A 20,417-nucleotide genomic window follows, 5' to 3' on the forward strand; every position below is an offset into this window, starting at 1 on the left:
ACTGATGTAAACATCCACATATCAAACAGCAGTGTAACATAGCAGTGGTCAACTCACTGTGAAAGCATCAGTTTTCTGAACAGTTCATATGACCTATAGTTCACAATTCAGATCATGCTGTTGTAGAGCTCAAGGTTTTAATAATCTAATGCAGGGCTTATTAATGCTTCTGTGTGGCTACCTAGTTCTTGGATTTGCTAATGCAGCAATTTTTAAAACTGATTACATGTTTTCTGTTTGTGCTATGTTGAATTCTTTGTAGCAGGATCTAGTTTCTAAATCTGCAGTGTTTCTGTAGATTTTTTTTGAGCTATGCAAAATAACTGTCACTGTAACTTGAAGCATTAACCTGTAATTGTAGTGCAAGATTTGCAAAGTGATTACACAATCTTATTCCCTAGAAATAAGCATCAATTATGGAGTCTTTACCATGCTGGACTTAGTGGCATTCTGTAAAGTGTGGCTACATGATGCTTTTGCTATTTAGAGTTATTACTCCAGGATAGACTGCACAAATGTAAAGAAATAAGAAAACAAATTTATTAGGTCTCCTTCTTGAGAACCTTCCAGAAGTTCTTCTTAAGTTCTGGCCTTTTCTTACTGCTTTCTTCCAATGTAAATGAAAACTATTAAGGATATTTGTGAATATATCTACATGCTGTAGTCCTTGCAGTAAACTGTACTTAAATAAAAAATATGTAAAAACATTAACTGAAATTTATTGCAAAGTCCTGCTGTTGAGAGCAATTGAGAATTACCAAAATCAAGACTTTGGCAAATTGTAGTGTCTCTGCATTTAAGGACTCGCATAGATTTTAACCAATGTGGTGTCATGTTGGTGGCAGTAAAGTACCTGCTGTCTTAATCCTGGGAAGCCGTTGCTTTCTGTTCTTCAGAAATGCTATGGAAAGATTTGTCTTCTTGGACCAAGAACAGCCTACTAATGCCGTAAGGTACCTCTGGGTACATCTGCATTTAGCATGTTTTAGCTTGATCTGCTTTTGAAGCCAGACTCCTGACTTCCAGACTCCTGAAATTATCAGTACATGAACTGGGTTCCTCTTACCAAACTGAAAGCAGCCAGCTGGCATGGCTGAACTACCAGTGAATGGGAGTAGACCAATTTCAGGATGAAGAAGTTTGTAAAACATGAGGAGTACAAACTTCTGTTCCTTGGCAGTTGTAAAGTACAGTGCATGTGTGTGAAGCACTGTAGTGTATAAGCAGTGTAACACATCTCAGGAGCAATAGGCTTTTGTTACCCTGTTGACCTGTTGAATAGCATTAAAAGGCAGTTTCCCTTCTCAGTGAAAACGGATATAGTTTTGTACAACTGGGACTTGAACCAAGAGTTATATTCTGTTGTACAGTGATCTGCAAGGCTAAAGGCCCATTATTACTGCAAGCTAGGCGGGCATACAATTTTACATAGCCATGGGGCACTAAGCACCAAACAGCTCATATACTGCAGGATTCACTTTGTCTCTAAATGCAACAAACATGCAGGTTAACGCATGGGAGCGATGAGTGTCAGCGTACTAAAACTCAAGGGCTGGATGCCCTTTCTTCAGATTGGTTGTGCTGTACTGAGGGCTGTGTGATCAAGGCCTTTCACTTTCAAAAGGATTTGACATTTACATGTACACTACAATCGGTTACATACAGTCATTGACTTAATAAAAGGGCACCATCCTTTTTCAAGTGCTAGAGAAGCTCATAAACACACCAAAGACTCAACAGTTGAGCATGTTAATAGGCTCAGAAGAGGTTAATTGAGTTAGAACAGCGTCCAACAGAGGTGTCATTTTGACTCTAAACCACAACATGAAATTTTAAGAGAATCAGCCTCTCTGTCAGATAACCTGCTATAAACTTTTGGAAGGTAGTACCAGAGAGCTCTTGTAAAGGTCTCTGCTTTTGTCAAATTCAAATTGTAAGTATAGAAAGGGAGACTAATGGAAAAAAGTCTAGGGAAGGTCTTGCAGAAAACTGTAATGTGTTAGGCTAATAGTAGCGCTCTAAAACCTTGTCTGTACATCTGCAAGGCCCTGTGACAGTTTTTCCTAATCAGATGCTTTCTTTATGACATGACACTCTTACCACTATGTAATTACTAGTGGCTTCACAGGAAAAGTACAGGTGGTTCTGACATGGTACACAGTGGATGAGTTCAGCTTATTCCATTTCTTGCTGTGAAGTTGTTGACAGTGTAAGGCAATGTCTGTTTTCAGGGAAAATTTCAATCAAACTTAGCTGATTTAAATGAGAAATGGGAGCAGAGCTTTACCAGTGTTACTTAAAAAAAACACACTGAGTAGACTTTACTGCTTGCAAGTATACAAATGTGCAAAATTAATGTTTGACATACATTTAGTAGCAAAAGTCTGTCATATTCCGGACAGATACAGATATTTCTAATAAAATTTGGATATGAAGCATTAATAGTCCCTTGGGTATTATTCTTCAAACTTAACCCCAAATAGCATAAATTACCCTAGTTAAGACACCTAATGAAGAATGTAATGACAGTAGTTTTGATCTCAGGACTGTAGATTGTGAACTGTGAAATTGCCAGCTGTGTGGTAAATGAAGCAAGTTCAGTAATAGTGCATGGTGTATTATAGTGTACACTAAAAATACAAATGGTTTTTGACTGTGCTAGGCTTATTTACTAATCTTCACTAAGTGGTTCTGCTAGTAGCTTGACTTTATATAGCCTCATTTGGAAACACTTTTCAATCTTCAAAGAACTTTGCTGTACACTTCTGATGTTCTGCACTGTGGTACCCTGCAAAAGGAGGAAGAGAGTGATGTTGCTAACATTACGTAAATTTCCAGATTCTGCCATGTAAAAGGAATAGATAAGTAGTATCTTTTGCAAAATAGCAATATGGCCCAGCCTTTTGGAATGACCACGCTGTCCTGAGTTTCTGTAGATTCTGTAATGTATAGCTTGATTTTGAAAATAGACTTGCAGTGCTCTTTGTGTTGAGAGTGAAAGTAAGCACCTTAAAGCTTGAACTGCAAGAAGTGTAAGGTTATGGCTAATGAGTACAATTGCTTCTTTGTATTAAACCTTCAAAGTCAATTCAAGGTGAATTGAAGACTGTTAGAATAAATGTAGTTTATCATATACTCAGAGTATGTTTAATTAATTTCACTTTCGAAAAGATCTGCACATAGTTTGCTTTTCAGTTAAGTTGTTAGCATTTAAAATTGAGTTTTGCTATTCAGTAGCCTTTTCAAAGTGTCTTGAAATATGTGATTCTAGGAAATGTCTGTTAGAGGTGTTTAATACCCCCCCCCCCCCCCCCTTATTATGAAAGGCAGCTGCAGTGGCTACTCTTCTTAATTACTTTGTATGTTTGCAATGCCTTTATCACTAAGCAGATGGGTTAGCTACTAAAAAAATTGCTAGTAAGAAAATAGTTGCCTTTAAGCTGGTGCTGATCATAACCTTGGGGTCAGTATGATTGACATATCCAGACCTTTGCTCTGAACATGCCTTGAATGTGGCAATTTTGATTGGAAAAATGAGTTAGTAGCTTAATTCTGAATGGTGGGTTAGTCAGCTGGAAACTTCTAGAGGAGTAGCCAGCAGGTGTGCTCACAGAAGACCTTGAGTGCATGACCTTGCACTGAAAACACTTGGTATTTCTTTATTTTTAAGATCTTGGCAAGCTCTTGAAACATGCTGTAGCCTTTTGCGTAGGCCCCTCACTCTTGTCTGCTAGCGTCCCTTAAGGATAGTACAAGAATTGAGACAGAGGAGGACTCAAATATCCTATGTAAGAAAGAGGATGGGTACAAAACTGAGGTGACAGACCTGTCATAGTGCTAAACATGGGCTCTCTCTGTGTGAGAGGAGATAGAAAGTGAAGCTTCAGAAGAGCAAATAACTACCACCACTCCAGGTGGATGCAGCATCATAAATCTTTCCATATGATGCCTGCAGAGCTTCAACTACTTCTAACAGTATTTTATATAATAATTAATATTGAAATACAATGATTATAATAGTTACATTTTTAAGTATAATAAACATCTCATTATAAATGTTACATTACTTTTAGGATCCTAGGATGTTGTCTCTGAATACAGAATCCCTACACTGGGAACCAGAGCTGCCTTCACGGGCTGTGGTCTTGCTAAAGCTTTATGGTGCTACTCAGTCTCAGTAGTAGTAACTCTACTAATGATCTTGTCTTGCAAACTTGTTTACTTTGAACGAAGGTATGTGTGTTATTATTACTCTGTTCCTATGTCATATTAAGTGACATATTAAGCAGGTAGACCATCAGCTTTATTTTGGCAAGGTGAGAATTGTAAAGTATAGCTGGCTTTCTATAGTGACTCTGATTTAAAGGGTATTACTTACGTAATTATGTTTGAGACGTGGCTTTTTTGGTATTGTTACTGAAATATGGAGTGGGACTTGATTCCATGAGTGGGACAGTTCTGATGTGAGGGTGAAATGTGTGCAAGTGTCACTAACTTTATCTTATTGTTAAATAGGTTTAAGTGGAAATCCAGCAGATATAGAAAGGAGAGAAGCAGTTTTTGGGAAGAACTTTATACCTCCTAAAAAGCCAAAAACATTTCTTCAGTTAGTATGGGAAGCACTACAGGACGTTACATTAATTATATTAGAAATTGCAGCCGTAGTATCCTTGGGCCTTTCTTTTTACCAGCCTCCAGGAGGAAATGAATCATGTAAGTAAACTTCTTGAAAAGTAGGTATCTACTTTTATCATACAACTGACTTTCCTGGTTCAACATGCCTATACTGTAAATCTGATGGGAGACAGTAAGTCAGTGGAAAAGCAGCTTATTGTTCCTTATTGAGAGCACATTACTAGAACTCTAGCTTGCCTTAAAAGGGCAACATGAGATTTCCTTGGTCATGATCTGGAATTATTCTGACCAAAGGTAAATTGCAAGCAGCAGGAACAAGGACTTGTTTGAAATTCAGTCTCTGTGCAAGTGGGATTTTTTTCAGCTTTGCCTCAAATATTTAAGCAATTTATAATTTGTAGTCATGGGCTTTCTTTGGGGAGTCAGCAAGTCTTAAATTTTCCTTGATTTTGTGATATGACAGTGGTAACCTTATAATTTAAGAAATGAAACTATATTTCTAAACAGAAAATAAAGGGGTTGTGACTTCATTTAACTGAATTTTTGCAGTGATAGTTTGTTGAGGCGAATGTAAAGTGGGCTATGCTGACAAAGGAGAATGTTGTTTACCAGTCTGGCATTCTTATGTCATCATTTAACAAAATAAGGACAGGCAACATTCTCTATATCAATTTCTCTTGTGTTCAGGTGAGCAGGGTGGTTTAACTTCCTCAAGTTGCTCTAGCTTTCAGGTTTTTTAGCTTCTTTGTGTGTTACCCGTATGGAAATAAAGGTAAAATTGCAAAGAAGGTTAGCATGGAAAATGTTCAGCAACTATAAGCTTTTTGTTTGCCAAAACATTCATTGTTGAAATATCTTTGTGAACTTTCTTAAATCTAAAACCTGTTTTCTGCAGTATGTGGATCAGTAAATGTTGGTGAAGAAGAGGAGGAATCTGAAGCAGGTTGGATTGAAGGAGCAGCTATCCTCCTATCTGTAGTTTGTGTGGTATTAGTAACAGCTTTCAATGACTGGAGTAAAGAGAAACAATTTCGGGGATTGCAGAGCCGTATTGAACAAGAGCAGAAATTCACAGTCATCAGAGGTGGCCAAGTCATCCAAATACCAGTAGCTGACATAATTGTTGGAGATATTGCACAAGTGAAATATGGTAAACATGTTTTTAAAGTTGAACTTTCTTTTATTTTTAAAAAAGGAACTGCAGTCAACAAACCCAGTGATCTCTCGTAGGTGACCTTTTACCGGCTGATGGTGTACTTATTCAAGGAAATGATCTCAAAATTGATGAAAGCTCGCTGACTGGGGAATCCGATCATGTTAAGAAATCTCTGGATAGAGATCCTATGCTGCTGTCAGGTGTGTAGCATTTGACAATTTTTGGATAAAGTAGTTTGCTTCTATGGTAAGCTGGTTACTTAAAATTTTGAGGTTAAACTAGCAAATTGTTTTTTTATCTAGGTTGACTCCTAGAACTATCCCAATCAGGCCATCAAGTACAAAACTTTGTTGGAGTGATCAGACCTATAAAACTGACAAATATTTTGTGTAGTTGCTTATGGGTTTACTTTCCAGATTGCTTTGGCAGTTAAAGCTTTAGGGGAGCACAGTGGTACATATACACAGGTCACAGTTTTATTAAAGTCAAATTTAAAAGATTATTTCTTCAAAGTACTTGTGTGCTCTGCCACATAACTGCTCATGTCTCAGTGAAAAATCCAATTCAATCTTTCAGGTACACATGTGATGGAAGGTTCTGGAAGAATGGTAGTTACTGCTGTGGGTGTGAACTCTCAGACTGGAATCATCTTTACCTTACTTGGGGCTGGAGGAGATGAAGAGGAGAAGGAGAAGGAAAAAGAAAAGAAGGAAAAGAAAAGTAAGCATATTAATCTTAAATACTTTGGCAGGGGGATGGGAGTGGGGCTGGTGATAAACTTTTGAATATTACTGGACAAAAACATGTTCCAGTCATCTAAAGCCAGACAGCCTTTTTAAAAACTCATGCCTTCTGTAGGTTTCATAGGAAAAACAACTTAGGTCCAGTGACCTGAGAGTACACCACTACAAATAACTCTTGTCACATGGAATTTAGTTAAACTTCAGATCTCATTGATCAGTCAGAGTCTGGAAAGTTTGCAAATCCTAACCAGCCGTACATACCATGTATAAATAGTTAAACTCTCATCTCGTGTAACTTCAAGGTGCATTGATGTCTAATAGCAAATATTTGTTTATGTAAAACAAGTTGTCATGGGTTCAACCTAATAAGCATCTAGTTCTGCACTTGACAGATAGAAAATGCCCCTTATAGGGAGTTCTTCTATAACACTTGAAATGGAGAAGCTTAGGTCTTTCATACTGCTGAGCCTGTGGATGACCTAAACATGTATGACTGACCTTGATAAAAAATGAGCAGACATTTTCTGTGGAATTTTGAGTGGCATTTCTGCCACCCCTTTTCTTCAGAGCTCAAATTTTGAATGCTCAGATATATACACAAGGCAAATTCCCCATGACACTTTCCTGTAACTTAGTTTTTGGAAGAATGAGGGGCTTGCAACAGCATATTTTGGAGCCCTTCTGTGAAGAATGAAATGAGCTGTCTTCCTTATTATAAGGTCACTTATCTAACCTTAGCATTTATCCTGAGAATCAAAGCTTAGAAATGTTAAGCAGTAATGTTTTGATAGTACTGCTCACAAGGCATGTTCAGGACTGAGCTTCATGGTGAAAATTTTTCATGAAACCATTATGAAGTCTTCTGGATCAGACTAAGTCTGGGGCTTCTTGGCACTAGAACCAAAAATTAAATTATAAACCAAAGTATACTATTTTTTATCAGAGGGGTACAAGACAGTGATGGAAAATTCACACAGAAATGTGTTTAAGATTCTCAGATACCTTCAAACTCAATAGGCAATTGCTAAAATGCATGCTCTGTGCAGGAGATGGAATTGACGTTTTTTTGGTCTTGTCCTAACCCACAAATACTTTACAATTCTGACCCTTTTTGAAACTTGGAAAAAAAACATAGTGAATTTCCTCACAAATTAGAAAAATTGTTACAAGAAAAATTGAAAGTTCTAAGTTAGTTTCAAGCTCAAGCATGATAATGAAAAGTAAAAGCTGCCCTGCAATGCAACCCTTGCAGTCATTAGTGTGAAACAGTTGCCATCCTGTGCTCTTCCCTTCACAGAGGAAGGAGAAAGAAACAAACAACAGTACCAGCTGCTACGGGAGATGCAGAGAGGATTATAGCTTTTATTAATATTCTGCCAGTGTTTATTATTCTAAAAGCAGAAGTCTCTTTGTCAAACAGTGTATCTTAGGACCCGAACACTTGTGGGGTTTTTTTGTCTCCCAAGATAGACAGCTTCCTCTTTCCCTTAAGTTATGTGCCTAATGAGATTCTCCTTGATAAAACTCAGGTTAAACTAAATTAACTTCTCTGTGAATGTTAAGGAGATTAAAGGGACTATATTTAGCTGGCTGTGTATGACATGGTTCAGAGTGAAAGCAAATGTAAGTACAAGGAGTTACAAGTAACTCAAATGTAGAACTGCGCCCTTGAAAGAGGAAGAGGGGAACAAGGGGAAAACAAATACATAATTAGGAAACAATGATGAGCTCTTAAGAAGTCTGAGGTGGCATCTTCCACAGAAAGTGAACATGTGCTTTTTTTTTTTTTTTTTTTTTTTTCTGTTTCCTGTTCAGCTGTTGTGAGAACACTGGGAGAAATCTTATGTATAGAAATCAGACTATGTCTACAGTAATGGTGTAGTGGAAGTATTAAATGTCATGCCAGGCAGGCTGCTTGATAATTTGGTTTTCTTCTACTGGAGTACTCTTGCAGATTTTGATTTTCATAACCTAAGGCCAAAGAACTGGTGAATTGCCAGTAATATTGAAAATGTTTGGGTTTTTTTTTAAGTTCCTCAATTTTGTGCCTTCATTTCAAGTTATCACAAACAGTAATTATAACCCTTGCTTTCTCTACTTAGAAATATGGTTTGTCACTTGCTAAGCCCGCAAAAACAACACATGACATGACACAGGTCTTCCAACTACTTTTAATATTTCACTTGTTAAATTCTTTCATTATTTCACTGTCCTTCTTTATGATCTCTTGTTGAGCCCCATTTCTGAACACAGGTAGGAGTGATATTTTATTATGAACTTGAGCTGTTCTCACAGTGATGTATGGTATGTTGCCTACATATTATACTCATGTTTGTGTAAATAGGGTTAGCATAGATCCACTAATCCAGTGCTGTACCTCTGCTAAGCTTTGCTGTGGATTTATGAATATTTTATACTATAGTAGCTTCTGCAGTATTGTACAAAAGCACTGATTCTCAAATTGAGACCCTGCAGTTTATTTATAGAGGTACTGGTGACAAGCATTGGAATAACACAGCAAGACAGAGGCCACCAGAATCGCTTGTCACAAATATCTTTCCTAGAAAAATGTGTCAGGAAGTCTTTTGTAAAGCTTTCCTAACAAGACAGAAGTGTCAGTATCAGTAATTTGTGCAAATTTAACCATGGTACAATAACACTGCAGCAGTCTTGTATGGGAAAAGTCCAAAAAGTGCCATAAGCTGTTTCTGTGAGCTGACTTACATGTTTTACTTTTTTCTTTTTTTAAGTACAGTTTCTTGTTTTAGCAGAGTAATGTAGTTATTATATAAAAAACATAAATAAAATAATTAATTCTGCACACTCAGCTTAAAACACAACTTGTTTCCCTCTCTGGCAGGTAAAAAGCAAGATGGAGCTGTTGAAAACCGTAACAAAGGTAAATGCACATTTTCTGATTCTGTCTTGCAAGTCTATTTACTAAGACCATAGCTGATGAATACAGACTTTCCTATAAAAATGCATATTGAGTCCTTAGATCCAAACTGCTTATAGTAAAGATGACATAAGTGAATCTGCCCCCAAAAAAATGCTTCACTGAACCTGCTATTCCATCACCCGTACGCAATACACTTCTTTAAACTTACATGTGTAGTATGGCCTCTCTGAATACAAGATAATGCTTAGTGCTATTATATTTAGTGGAGCTGGGTATTAAGCTTTTTAGGTATCCTTGATCTGGGAGACTCACCAATGACTAAACTTTTTTTTGATCTTCTAGCTAAAGCTCAGGATGGTGCAGCCATGGAAATGCAACCACTGAAGAGTGAGGATGGTGGAGATGGAGATGAAAAAGACAAGAAGAAAGCAAACTTGCCAAAGAAGGAAAAGTCAGTTCTCCAAGGCAAGCTCACAAAGCTTGCAGTTCAGATTGGCAAAGCAGGTACAATGTCTCAGTACTCTCCTTATGTTGATGTCATGTTAAAAAAAGTTGGAACATGCATAGTTTGTGAGTAGATAAAATAATTGAACCACTCAAAGCTGGCTACTTAAGTGCAAAATTCTAATGCATGTAAGTATGCTGTTGTGCCTGAGTATGCTGGTGGCCTCTCAGGCTATGTCATGTGGATGGCTTTTATTTTTCCTTAATTTAAATAGATTCAGGCTTTCAAGTACCAGCTTCTAGGAGGGAGAATTCCAGCTTCATAACATTGGACAACTGTTACGAAAGATCTTTTTAGACTAGATACAGCATTTAGCAATATACCGAGAGAACTGTGAGTTGAGTGGAGTCTGGAAAATGTGGTACTATCTCTAGTACTTTCAGAGGCTTAGAATTTTCCACTTAACATATGCCTTGCTGATACCTAACATTTTTATTGACTTCCTACTTTTCTATCAGCTAATATTCAGCTGCTTTGTCAAAATATTTGGTAGATTGTTGCTGTTGAAAGTAGGCTGAAACAACAGTGAAGTTCAGTATGAAATTTAGGCTACATTATCTAGTGGGTAGTGGTTTCATTCAAATATTTCGGGATTTATTTTGGTTCAAGTAGAATAGTTGAAAGGTTCAGGCTGTAAGGAATTTCAGAAAGACTTGTAGTCCAGCCCACAGCTCAAGAAGGGCTGTCTTTAGCATTTGCATCATTAGAGAGTTACAGCCTGAAATGGAGCAATGAGCTTTTAGGTGTAACACTGCAGTTCTGTATGGTGACATTAATTTTTCAGTGAGTTTAATCAATTCCATTATATGGTTACTGTAAACTACTGTCCTTGTCAAAGATTTTTTCCATATCTCCCAAGAGGTCTTGTGTTTTCCTTTATGTACCTTTTGACCCATTGTAGTTCCCCACACAGCCTTAATAATCATCTACTTCATGTATGGATTTTCCTGTCCTCCTGCTTTGAGACTGCACTGAAGCACTCTACTGAATCAGTCAGCATAAAATTGGTGAAGGCCTCCTGAATTTTTTCACTTCTTGTTCTGCTTAGTCAATTGATTTTACATATTGTTCTGTCCTGTTACTAATTAGCCCCATCCTTTCCAATTAAATTGGAGGAAAAAAGGGAATTTCTAGGTGAAATGCATGAGGAAATACTTGCAATGGAAGCTGGAACACCTCTGAGAACTACCTCAATGTTTTGACTTGCCTGTTTGAAACCTTAGTTCTAAAGTAGTTTATATAAAGGCAGAGGTATTTGCATGTATCCATAGTCTGTATTGCCATATAGTTGAGATAATTTCTTAAAGCTGTTTATTCTCTTTTTAACAAGGTTTGTTGATGTCTGCAATCACAGTCATTATCCTTGTGTTATATTTTGTAATTGATACCTTCTGGGTTCAGAAGAGACCTTGGCTTGCTGAATGTACCCCAATTTATATTCAGTATTTTGTGAAGTTCTTCATTATTGGAGTTACAGTCTTGGTGGTGGCAGTACCAGAAGGTCTTCCACTTGCAGTCACTATATCTCTGGCTTACTCTGTTAAGGTAAGTGGGTAGAGGACAAATAGATTTTTTTTTTAAGGTAGGTGGATATATTCATCAGCTGTTAAATGCAAACCGAGTTATGCTGCATCACACACACACATACATATATATCAGACTGGGAAGAAACTTTTCTTGTTTTTTGAACTGCATATGAATTCTCCTGCAGTATTTTTCTTCTTTCAAGTGAATATTTTCTTCATCTTTGAGTGAATACCTGCTCGTAAGAACAGTGAGCATTGCCAGCCTTTTGTCACCAGCTAAAGATGAATGGGTTCAGAATGCAGCATTGTAGCATTTGCTTACAATAAACAGATGTCTTAAAGGTTGTAAATAACAAACTTTTCTGAAAATCTGAACTTCTACCTAGCTGATATGTTAAACAATTGCTATGAAAGCTTCCAGATTGGCTTTTTTTTTTTAAGACTGAATAGAGTAAAGCATTTTGTTTTCTGCTTATTTTTCAGCACGTTTTTTAACTTAAGCTCTTTGTGTTCTTAATTTTCTTACTACATCAGCATGTTGAGACTGATTATTTATCTAAAATCTAATTGTAAAGATTATGGGTGCTTAGGATGTGTTTTAAATTCATAACTTAAGCATTTACTAATAGTGGCCTTATTTTACCACTTGAAATTCATCCTCCTCTTAGAGGTGAAAATACTATACAAGCCTGTTAATGAAAGAATTTAAAGTGATATTTAATTTATGAAACTCATGTAATCCTCACTGTTTTAGTTGAAACATTAGGCTCCTACTTAGTATTTGATTATGTCTGAATCTAGGACCTTTGAAATCTGTATTATCTGATCTTCAGACAGGTAAAATAAGCTGTATTAGACTTTTGTTTGCAAGCAGAAACACTTTTTAGACATTGTATCAGGTAAAGCTCAAACCTTACCTCTTCTCCATTTTTAAATATCACCATAAACTCTGCTCCTTAAAGTCTGAATAGTGTCTGTAGTCAGTGTGACTTGCAGGTGCAGGAGATAAAGACTGTTTTTATTACGTACCTTGTTCCGAATGAAGTTTACTGTGACATAATAGGCTTAGGGGAATCTACAGAAAGTGGCAGCTGCAAGTCCTTCCTCTGAAATATGCCAGATGACTTAATGACTGAGTGCTTTCTGAAAGTGCTGTGTAAGACTGGACCCCATAAATGAGAATTTCTGAAGTGAAGTAATGGTCATGGATTGCTGTTAACTGCTTTTATTTCCTTAGAAAATGATGAAAGATAATAACTTGGTGAGACATCTGGATGCATGTGAAACTATGGGCAATGCAACAGCTATTTGTTCAGATAAAACAGGAACATTGACTATGAACAGAATGACAGTGGTCCAAGCCTACATCAATGAAAAACATTATAAAAAAATTCCAGAACCAGAAGCTATTCCAGAGAAAACCATGGCTTATCTTGTGACAGGAATTTCTGTTAATTGTGCTTATACTTCCAAAATACTGGTAAGTGGATTTTCTTCTTTCCAATCAAGATAACTGAGTAGCTTCCTCAAAAGATGCAAATTATCTGATGGCCACAGGCAGTTTCAGTGTAAATGTGTGGCACAATGCAGGGTAAGGTATTTTGCACCTGCTGTAAATTGCTCAACCTTCATTTGAAAGTCAATGGGAAAAAAATAGCTTAGTTCACTTAGAACTGATAATTGAAAGATAAAATCTCAAGATAATTTCAAGTTCACAGTTGTTTGTTTACCCCACTTGTCTTGGATGGATTTGAATGTTACTTAAAAATAAATATTTAACCAATTAATATTTAAGAGTAGTACATTAAATAAAATATAATGAGAAAACGCAGCTACAGATAAGGATTTTAATGGATTTTTATTGCAGATACTTCTGTATAAGTTTGTAAGCTTTAGAATTGTTATGTATTTGTCAAAATCTTGTTTGAAGTGTTTTGAAATGAAAAAGGCAAAATGTTTTGAAAAGAAAGACTAATGGACTGCTACACATTTTAAATAGTGGATTTTTAAACATTTTGTGTGCATTATTTTTTAAAACTCTAAACAGAGCTTCCTTGCTGTAGTAATTCCAACACGTTGTATAAGTTACATTCCTTAGGCAGTAAAAATGATAAGTAGAATTTAGTAAATGAATTAGCATTTGAAGATTCTTTAGAAGCCTCTGCTATGGATGCTTTGTACACAAATAGCAGTGAAAACTCAATTCAAAAGCTACTTATTGGCTAATAAAAATGGTATGCCTGCAAGAATTTCCACAATAGCAGTACTTGAGGCAGCACATAAAGTTTGACAGCACTGATTTATCTGAAACAAGATGAAAATACCATGAGTTACAGCACATGAGGAGTTTCACAAACTGTTTTCTAAAGCTCTTTTTCTATATCAAGAAAAAGGTACCTGTATGTAAACTGACCAAGTCCCTTATTACTACAATTTTAACTGAATTACGTCCACTGCAGTAGAATTAGTCTGCTTTACAGAACCAGAGAGGGCTGAAAGGGATCTCTTGAGAGCCTCTGATCCACTCCTCCTGATCTAAACAGTCAGCCAGAGCACACTGCTCCGGGCACCCACTCAGGATTTAAGAATCTCAAAGGATGGAGCATTTGCAACCTTTGGGCATCCTGGTCAAGTATTTGATCACACTTAGAGAAGAAGGTCTTTCATTGTCTTAAAATGGAGTTTCAAAAGCTTCAGTTAGTATTATGTATTGCCTGTTGTCCTCTCACTGGGCACCACTAAGAAGTCTGGCTAGACTGTCCTTACCATTCAGGCATTTAATACACACCACAAAGTGTCTTTCCCAGAGTGTTGTCTTCTCCTGACTGAGCAGTCCCAGCCCTTTCAGCTCATCCTCGTATGTCAGGTGCTTGAGTCTCTGTATTTTCTTTGTGTGCCATGGATGCACTTACTCCTGGATGCTGATATCTCACATAGTGGGGCACCCAGAACTGGATGTCTTAAAACATACATTAAAGTGAATGTATTGAAAGTGCAACTACAGCCAAATCCAAAATCTTGTGGCTCTGAACAGTGAAAATGGACCACTGACTTATGATTAATGTAGTTCAGCTATAGCCACCTGAAACATGTCAAATTGAGTAAGTGCTTCTCCCTATTTTGCTGCAAAAAACACCGCAGTGTTATAGGTATATGAGCTCAAATATTTTGAGAGAAAGAACTGTTTACTTATAGGGCTAGTATGTGCATATCCCACATTGTTGGAATAAGAAACTTTTTCTGGTATGAAAGGATTGGAAACTTGTTTCTGAACTCTCTCCAGTTAAATAGGCCATGGCCTGGAAAACAGAACTTGTAGTGAGACTTAAGAGGCTTAAAGACTTAGTTTGTTCAGAAGAAAGCTAACAGGTAATGTGGTCATAGTCTAAGTCATTGAAGAATTATTACAGTAGAGGATACTTGAATTTAGCAGAAATAATGCCATTTAGCTTGCTAAAGTCAGCCTATGTGAACTCTTCTGTACTTTCAAAATCCAAAATAATTGATCAGGGTCTGCACTCGATTGAGCAGATAAATATTTAAAGAAATGGAAAATGTCTTTTAAAAAGGTCATGTTGGGGTTGATACAAACTTAATGGGTGTTTTCTGAAGGATTGAAAGCTCCTAAATAGGTACAGAACTTACTTTTAAAAAGCAGCAATATGACACCAGATCATGACTCATAGGAATTTATAAAGTAATTACTGAAAAAAGGAAACCTCCCCATCCCAGAAAGAAGTATGTCCTTCCTTGTTTTCTATGTGCTTCGCTTCAGTGGTTTATAGGTTAATCTAATCCCTGATGGTTCTTGTTCTTGCAGCCTCCTGAAAAAGAAGGTGGCCTACCACGTCATGTTGGAAATAAAACTGAATGTGCCTTGCTGGGATTGCTCTTGGATTTAAAACGTGATTATCAGGACGTAAGAAATGAGATACCAGAAGAGGATTTGTACAAAGTGTACACCTTCAACTCTGTTAGAAAATCGATGAGTACTGTGTTAAAAAACTCTGATGGCAGTTTCCGGATATTCAGTAAAGGTGCCTCTGAGATAGTTCTTAAAAAGTAAGAACAACTACTGTTGTGGTTCAGCACTTAAGTTTGGCTAAATGTTCTGATAGGTGGGGAGACTGACATGCTAAACGACATTGTGACATTGTCTGTGAAATACTTGTCTCTCTAATCACAGATAAGAGCAACAGTCCTATACTCTTGTGACTGCAGTTTCACAGCTTGTCTCCTTCAGTTGTTTGAATTTATACAGTAAGATGGGCCATTAGAACTTTAGTTACTTTACTTCAAACACCCCAGCCCTACCCCTCAAAATAACAAAAAAACCCAAAAAAAACAACAAACCAAAAAACCGCCCCAAAAAACAAAAAAGAAACCCAACCCCAACCAAACAAACAAAAAAAACACAAAAAAAATAAAGACATGGTCATGCTTTAGTTAAACTATTTTACTTTTAGGTGTGGTTGATCAAAATGCTTTCTAGTAACACCCCATCAGTTGATTTGCCTAAATTCCAGGAAGGGCTTGTACCTTTGAAAAGTGATTACTTTTAGCATATTACTGCTTAGACTGCCCAAGATGATCATTTTAACAGGAGGCTGAACTAAATGTTCAAGCAACTTGAGGGGTTTCAGTGTGACAAAGCAATTGCTTCCTTATCCTTCTGCCCACCTATAAAGGATTTATTAGAATGAGATTAGACTTAGTGGGCGATTAGGCACCACTGGGACAAACCTTTATAGGTGGTAAGTCAGCTGTGGTAACTCCTAACTAGGTGAGGAGAGACGTCAAACATGAATGCATCAAGTTCTCCAGGAACAGCAGTTGGTAGCCAGGCTATTAGTTTTGGCTCTAATGTCAAACGGTTTCTAGTCTTGAGTAGCACATAGATGATATATTAATCGGTTAAATTTATATTTTTTTTTGCTTGTTAATAGCTCCTCAAATCATTATTTAGGAAAGTACTAATGTACTAAAGAAAAAATATGAACTCTTCCTTCTCCTCAACTTTTGTGCTGAGTACAAAGTGTCGATCTCTAAAGGACTCTTGTTCCTCTTGATATGGAACTTAAAATTCATACTTTTTTTGCATAGCTAGATTTTAAGCCAAACTTTATCAATGAATAGGTATGCCTATATTTAGATCACTTCCACCTTCTGAAGTATTTTGTAACTTACAATATTGGACAACTAAACTGTAGAAGTTACTAGAACTCAGTCATCCTTGACTCATGTGGTTCACTTGACTTAATAACTGAAATATGAAAATAAATAAGAAGGGCATTTGGCAAAGAACAAGAAAACCTAGACTCATTTGCATGCTATAGGAAGAGTGTCCAAATAGGAAACTACTTCAGAGTATGCTCTGAATAAGACAAATATTTAGCCATCATAAGCTGCTTCCTATGCAGTACTTGTAATCTGGTTTGCCAGTTGTGCTGCTCCTTCTCTATTGTAACATATGTAACTACCCCTGAATACTGAAAACTTAAAGATGACCATTTCTAAGACACTAATGAGTCACTAGTAGATGAAGAAGAAATGCAGAAACTTTTTCAAGTAGATCACCTTCTTTTTTCTTATCACTAAGCCAAGTGTTTGAAGTGAGTTTCAGTGTGGTCTTTGCATAGAACTTATTTATGTGTATTAAGTAATTTTGGAATGTTTTAATTTGTCACCAGCCTTATGATTGCAGCTAACACTAGATATCCTCAGTGATTGCTGACATTTGAACAGACAAGTAAAATCAGAAAATTCACATAGACTTCAAATTCCAATTATGCCATGAATTTTGAAGCTCTAAGGGACTGCTTCATTTTGATTTTCTGTATGATGTGGAAATTTTAGGGAATTTCCTAAATCTTTGGACTATACACTTAACTGTAACACTTGTCATATTTGCAGTTCTGCAAGGTCTGAACTTAATTAAATGAAAGTAATGAATTCCATATTTATTTAATTTTCCCCTGGTGCTGTATTAGTACTAATTTGTAAAACTAATGCATAATGGTGTTACTTTATGGCAAAACCTTGTGAAGAACACATGAGCAAGATTAAATTTCTTGTTCAAAATCGTTGGTAGCGTTATATTCATGGTATCAATATTGGTAAAGTATATATGCTGTCTGTGAAAGCAGTGGCATCTTTGGCATGAAGAAACAATGAAGAGAGCATGTATTGAAATGCTGGAGTGCATAGTGGTGAATCTAGTCTCCTATACAAACATTTTAATCAGTTTCAATATTTGTTTTTAATTTTTCACATTGCTTCGCATACCAGATGCTCTCTGAATTCTCTGCACTTTGACTGGGGGGGAGGGGCTGCAAAGATTTTTGTACTCAGGATACCAGTACCTGAGTACAAAGTGGGATTATTTTGTTGAGTTTGAAACTGGATTTCCTGACTCAACCAGTGCGGACACCAGTCTGTTTACATACAATGGAGAAATGGATACTTCTGGGAGGTAACTGATGTTTGCATGTGAAATTCATTGGGCATTACTTTCATCCTGGGATGAGTGGCTCAGTTAACTTTCTACAGAAAGTGTGTTTTGCAAGAAATAAAGTGCATTTGGAGAAGATAAACTTAGAGATATAGCTACTGGCTTTTTGTGCCTGTGTGTGTGAGTCTAGCAAAAACATAGCTTAAAAAAAACCTTATTAGAGTTGACTAATAAGTCAAATAGTGGGTTGAACTTGTGGTTAAAATTTGATAACTCTTTAAACCTTCCTTTCCAGGTGCTTCAAAATACTGAGTGCTAATGGTGAACCAAAGGTATTTAGACCTAGGGACCGCGATGATATTGTGAAAACTGTAATTGAGCCAATGGCTTCTGAAGGTCTCAGAACCATCTGCCTGGCATTCAGAGACTTCCCAGCAGGAGAGCCTGAGCCAGAGTGGGACAATGAAAATGATATTGTTACTGGTCTGACATGCATTGCTGTTGTTGGGATTGAAGATCCTGTGAGACCTGAGGTAGGGTCACCAGCTAAGCTGCAGTGGTTCTATTACACGGGTTTCATGTTTTTCATCATGCAGAGTATGAGAAACTGAATTGCTATTGTATGCCTTAAGCATAGTTAATAAATGAAAATCTAATTTCTTGAAGGGAAAGTTAATGGAGCTATAAAAGCAGATTAAAACTACTTAATGTCACTTACACTGTGCTACTGAAGCTCTGTTCAAACTAATAACTTAAGGTACTTATTGTGCAGGATCTCAGCAAATGAAACAACTTGTTATTTTTTTACCACTTGGAGCATTAGGACTTTTGGTTAGGATAAGATTAGCCATTGTACTTGTTACCAGCTTCTCATGGGGAATGAGGGAGAGGTGAGCTTGTCACCTGAGATCTGTGGGCAAGGAGTTTGGCTTGTGGTTGAGGTGTAAGGTTTTTCAACAGTGAAAGCTTTTATGCCACATGCACATGGAAATTGGAGCTGATCCACACCATTGTCACTTTACAGTAAAAGTTATGGGTGAAGTAGTGGAGTATCAGCTGTAGTTTATTTCACATAATCATAAATAAAATGCCAGTACTCAGTATAGCCTGATATGTCATGAGGATTTTGGTGGTATTTTTGAATACTGCAGTGTTTGAAAAATTGCAGGAGGGTGGGGAACAGACATAGCAGTGGCACAAAGCCTCTTGCCAGAATTGCAATTTGTGTGGATTTTAGGAAGAGAATTGTGGTATGCTACTTAATCTTTTTTTTTTAATGTTCCATAAATACAGTCTTAATTTTAAAATAACGTTTATCCTGTACATTTTACTCACATGTCTAGATTTATTTAACTAATCTATAGTCTCTGAGCCTGTGTGGTTTTTTGTTGCTTACAGGTACCTGATGCAATAAAAAAATGTCAACGTGCAGGCATAACTGTACGCATGGTCACCGGTGATAACATTAACACTGCTCGTGCTATTGCATTGAAATGTGGTATTCTGAATCCTGGTGAAGACTTCCTGTGTTTAGAGGGCAAAGACTTTAACAGGAGAATACGCAATGAAAAAGGAGAGGTAAGCACATTGACTCTCTCATCAAGTAGATCAACAGATATTCTAAGCCTCCTACATGTGTAAAATATAACCAATGTTCTTTCTGCAGATAGAGCAAGAGCGAATAGATAAAATTTGGCCAAAGCTTCGTGTTCTTGCAAGATCTTCACCCACTGACAAACACACTCTAGTAAAAGGTAGGCAAAAATTCTCTGAGCTTGTAAGTAAAGCTAGATTTCTTTTCCTGTGCTTCTAAGAAAAAAAAAAATTGGACTGAGGAATGGGAAATGTCTATGAAGTTGTTTCCAACTGATTTTTTTCCTTTCTGCTTGAGAAATGGAGCCAATGAGAACTTTTTTTGGTGACTGTTGTTTTTGTTTGTTTTTTGTTTTATGACTGATAAAGACAAAAACTGGGTTTCTCTTTCAGGTTAAGTCCCTGCTGTGTTGTTAATTTAGAACTTAGAACGTCACACTTGTATGTCATTTTATTTTAGGTATAATTGACAGCACTGTCTTTGACCAGAGGCAAGTTGTAGCAGTAACTGGTGATGGTACCAATGACGGTCCAGCGTTGAAGAAGGCAGATGTTGGATTTGCTATGGTAGGATATTGTTTTTAAATCCCCAGTATTTTATCAATAACTTATCAAATCACTTAAGATTAAAGGGCCTTGTTTCATGGGCCTAGCATACAACTATGTTCATGAAGTCAACATTCCAACTTAACTGTGTTTTTATTTGATGGAAAATATTCTTGTGGTATTCACCATTAAATAAAACTTTAAAAATGCAGATTGCCAATTACTTGCAAATTAAAAATGGTTTGCACAAAAGCTTGTTGCAAAGTACTGGAACAGAATACTGAAGATTTCTCAAATGTTTTCACCATAAAATAGTGACTTTAGGTTGTAAATAGCATATTTGTTGATTTTGAGTAAAACTTA

At 36.7% G+C, this 20,417-nt stretch overlaps 1 protein-coding gene across 6 annotated transcripts in view; it reads left to right on the plus strand.

Annotated features, from left to right (window-relative positions):
* The window catches only part of LOC131591615 (plasma membrane calcium-transporting ATPase 1), a 60,552-nt gene that overhangs the window by 26,160 nt on the left and 13,975 nt on the right, over positions 1–20,417 (plus strand). For all 6 annotated transcript variants that reach the window (XM_058862482.1, XM_058862483.1, XM_058862478.1 and 3 more), the window contains exons 3-15: positions 4,516–4,713; positions 5,531–5,785; positions 5,866–5,991; positions 6,368–6,511; positions 9,395–9,433; positions 9,776–9,937; positions 11,269–11,483; positions 12,702–12,944; positions 15,285–15,526; positions 18,211–18,448; positions 19,314–19,493; positions 19,582–19,669; positions 19,969–20,075. In XM_058862482.1, coding sequence (XP_058718465.1) covers positions 4,516–4,713; positions 5,531–5,785; positions 5,866–5,991; positions 6,368–6,511; positions 9,395–9,433; positions 9,776–9,937; positions 11,269–11,483; positions 12,702–12,944; positions 15,285–15,526; positions 18,211–18,448; positions 19,314–19,493; positions 19,582–19,669; positions 19,969–20,075 — 2,237 coding nt within the window. The remainder of the gene's footprint in view (positions 1–4,515; positions 4,714–5,530; positions 5,786–5,865; positions 5,992–6,367; positions 6,512–9,394; positions 9,434–9,775; positions 9,938–11,268; positions 11,484–12,701; positions 12,945–15,284; positions 15,527–18,210; positions 18,449–19,313; positions 19,494–19,581; positions 19,670–19,968; positions 20,076–20,417) is intronic.

This window comes from Poecile atricapillus, chromosome W (genome assembly GCF_030490865.1).
Source record: "Poecile atricapillus isolate bPoeAtr1 chromosome W, bPoeAtr1.hap1, whole genome shotgun sequence".
NCBI classification, from domain to species: domain Eukaryota; kingdom Metazoa; phylum Chordata; class Aves; order Passeriformes; family Paridae; genus Poecile; species Poecile atricapillus.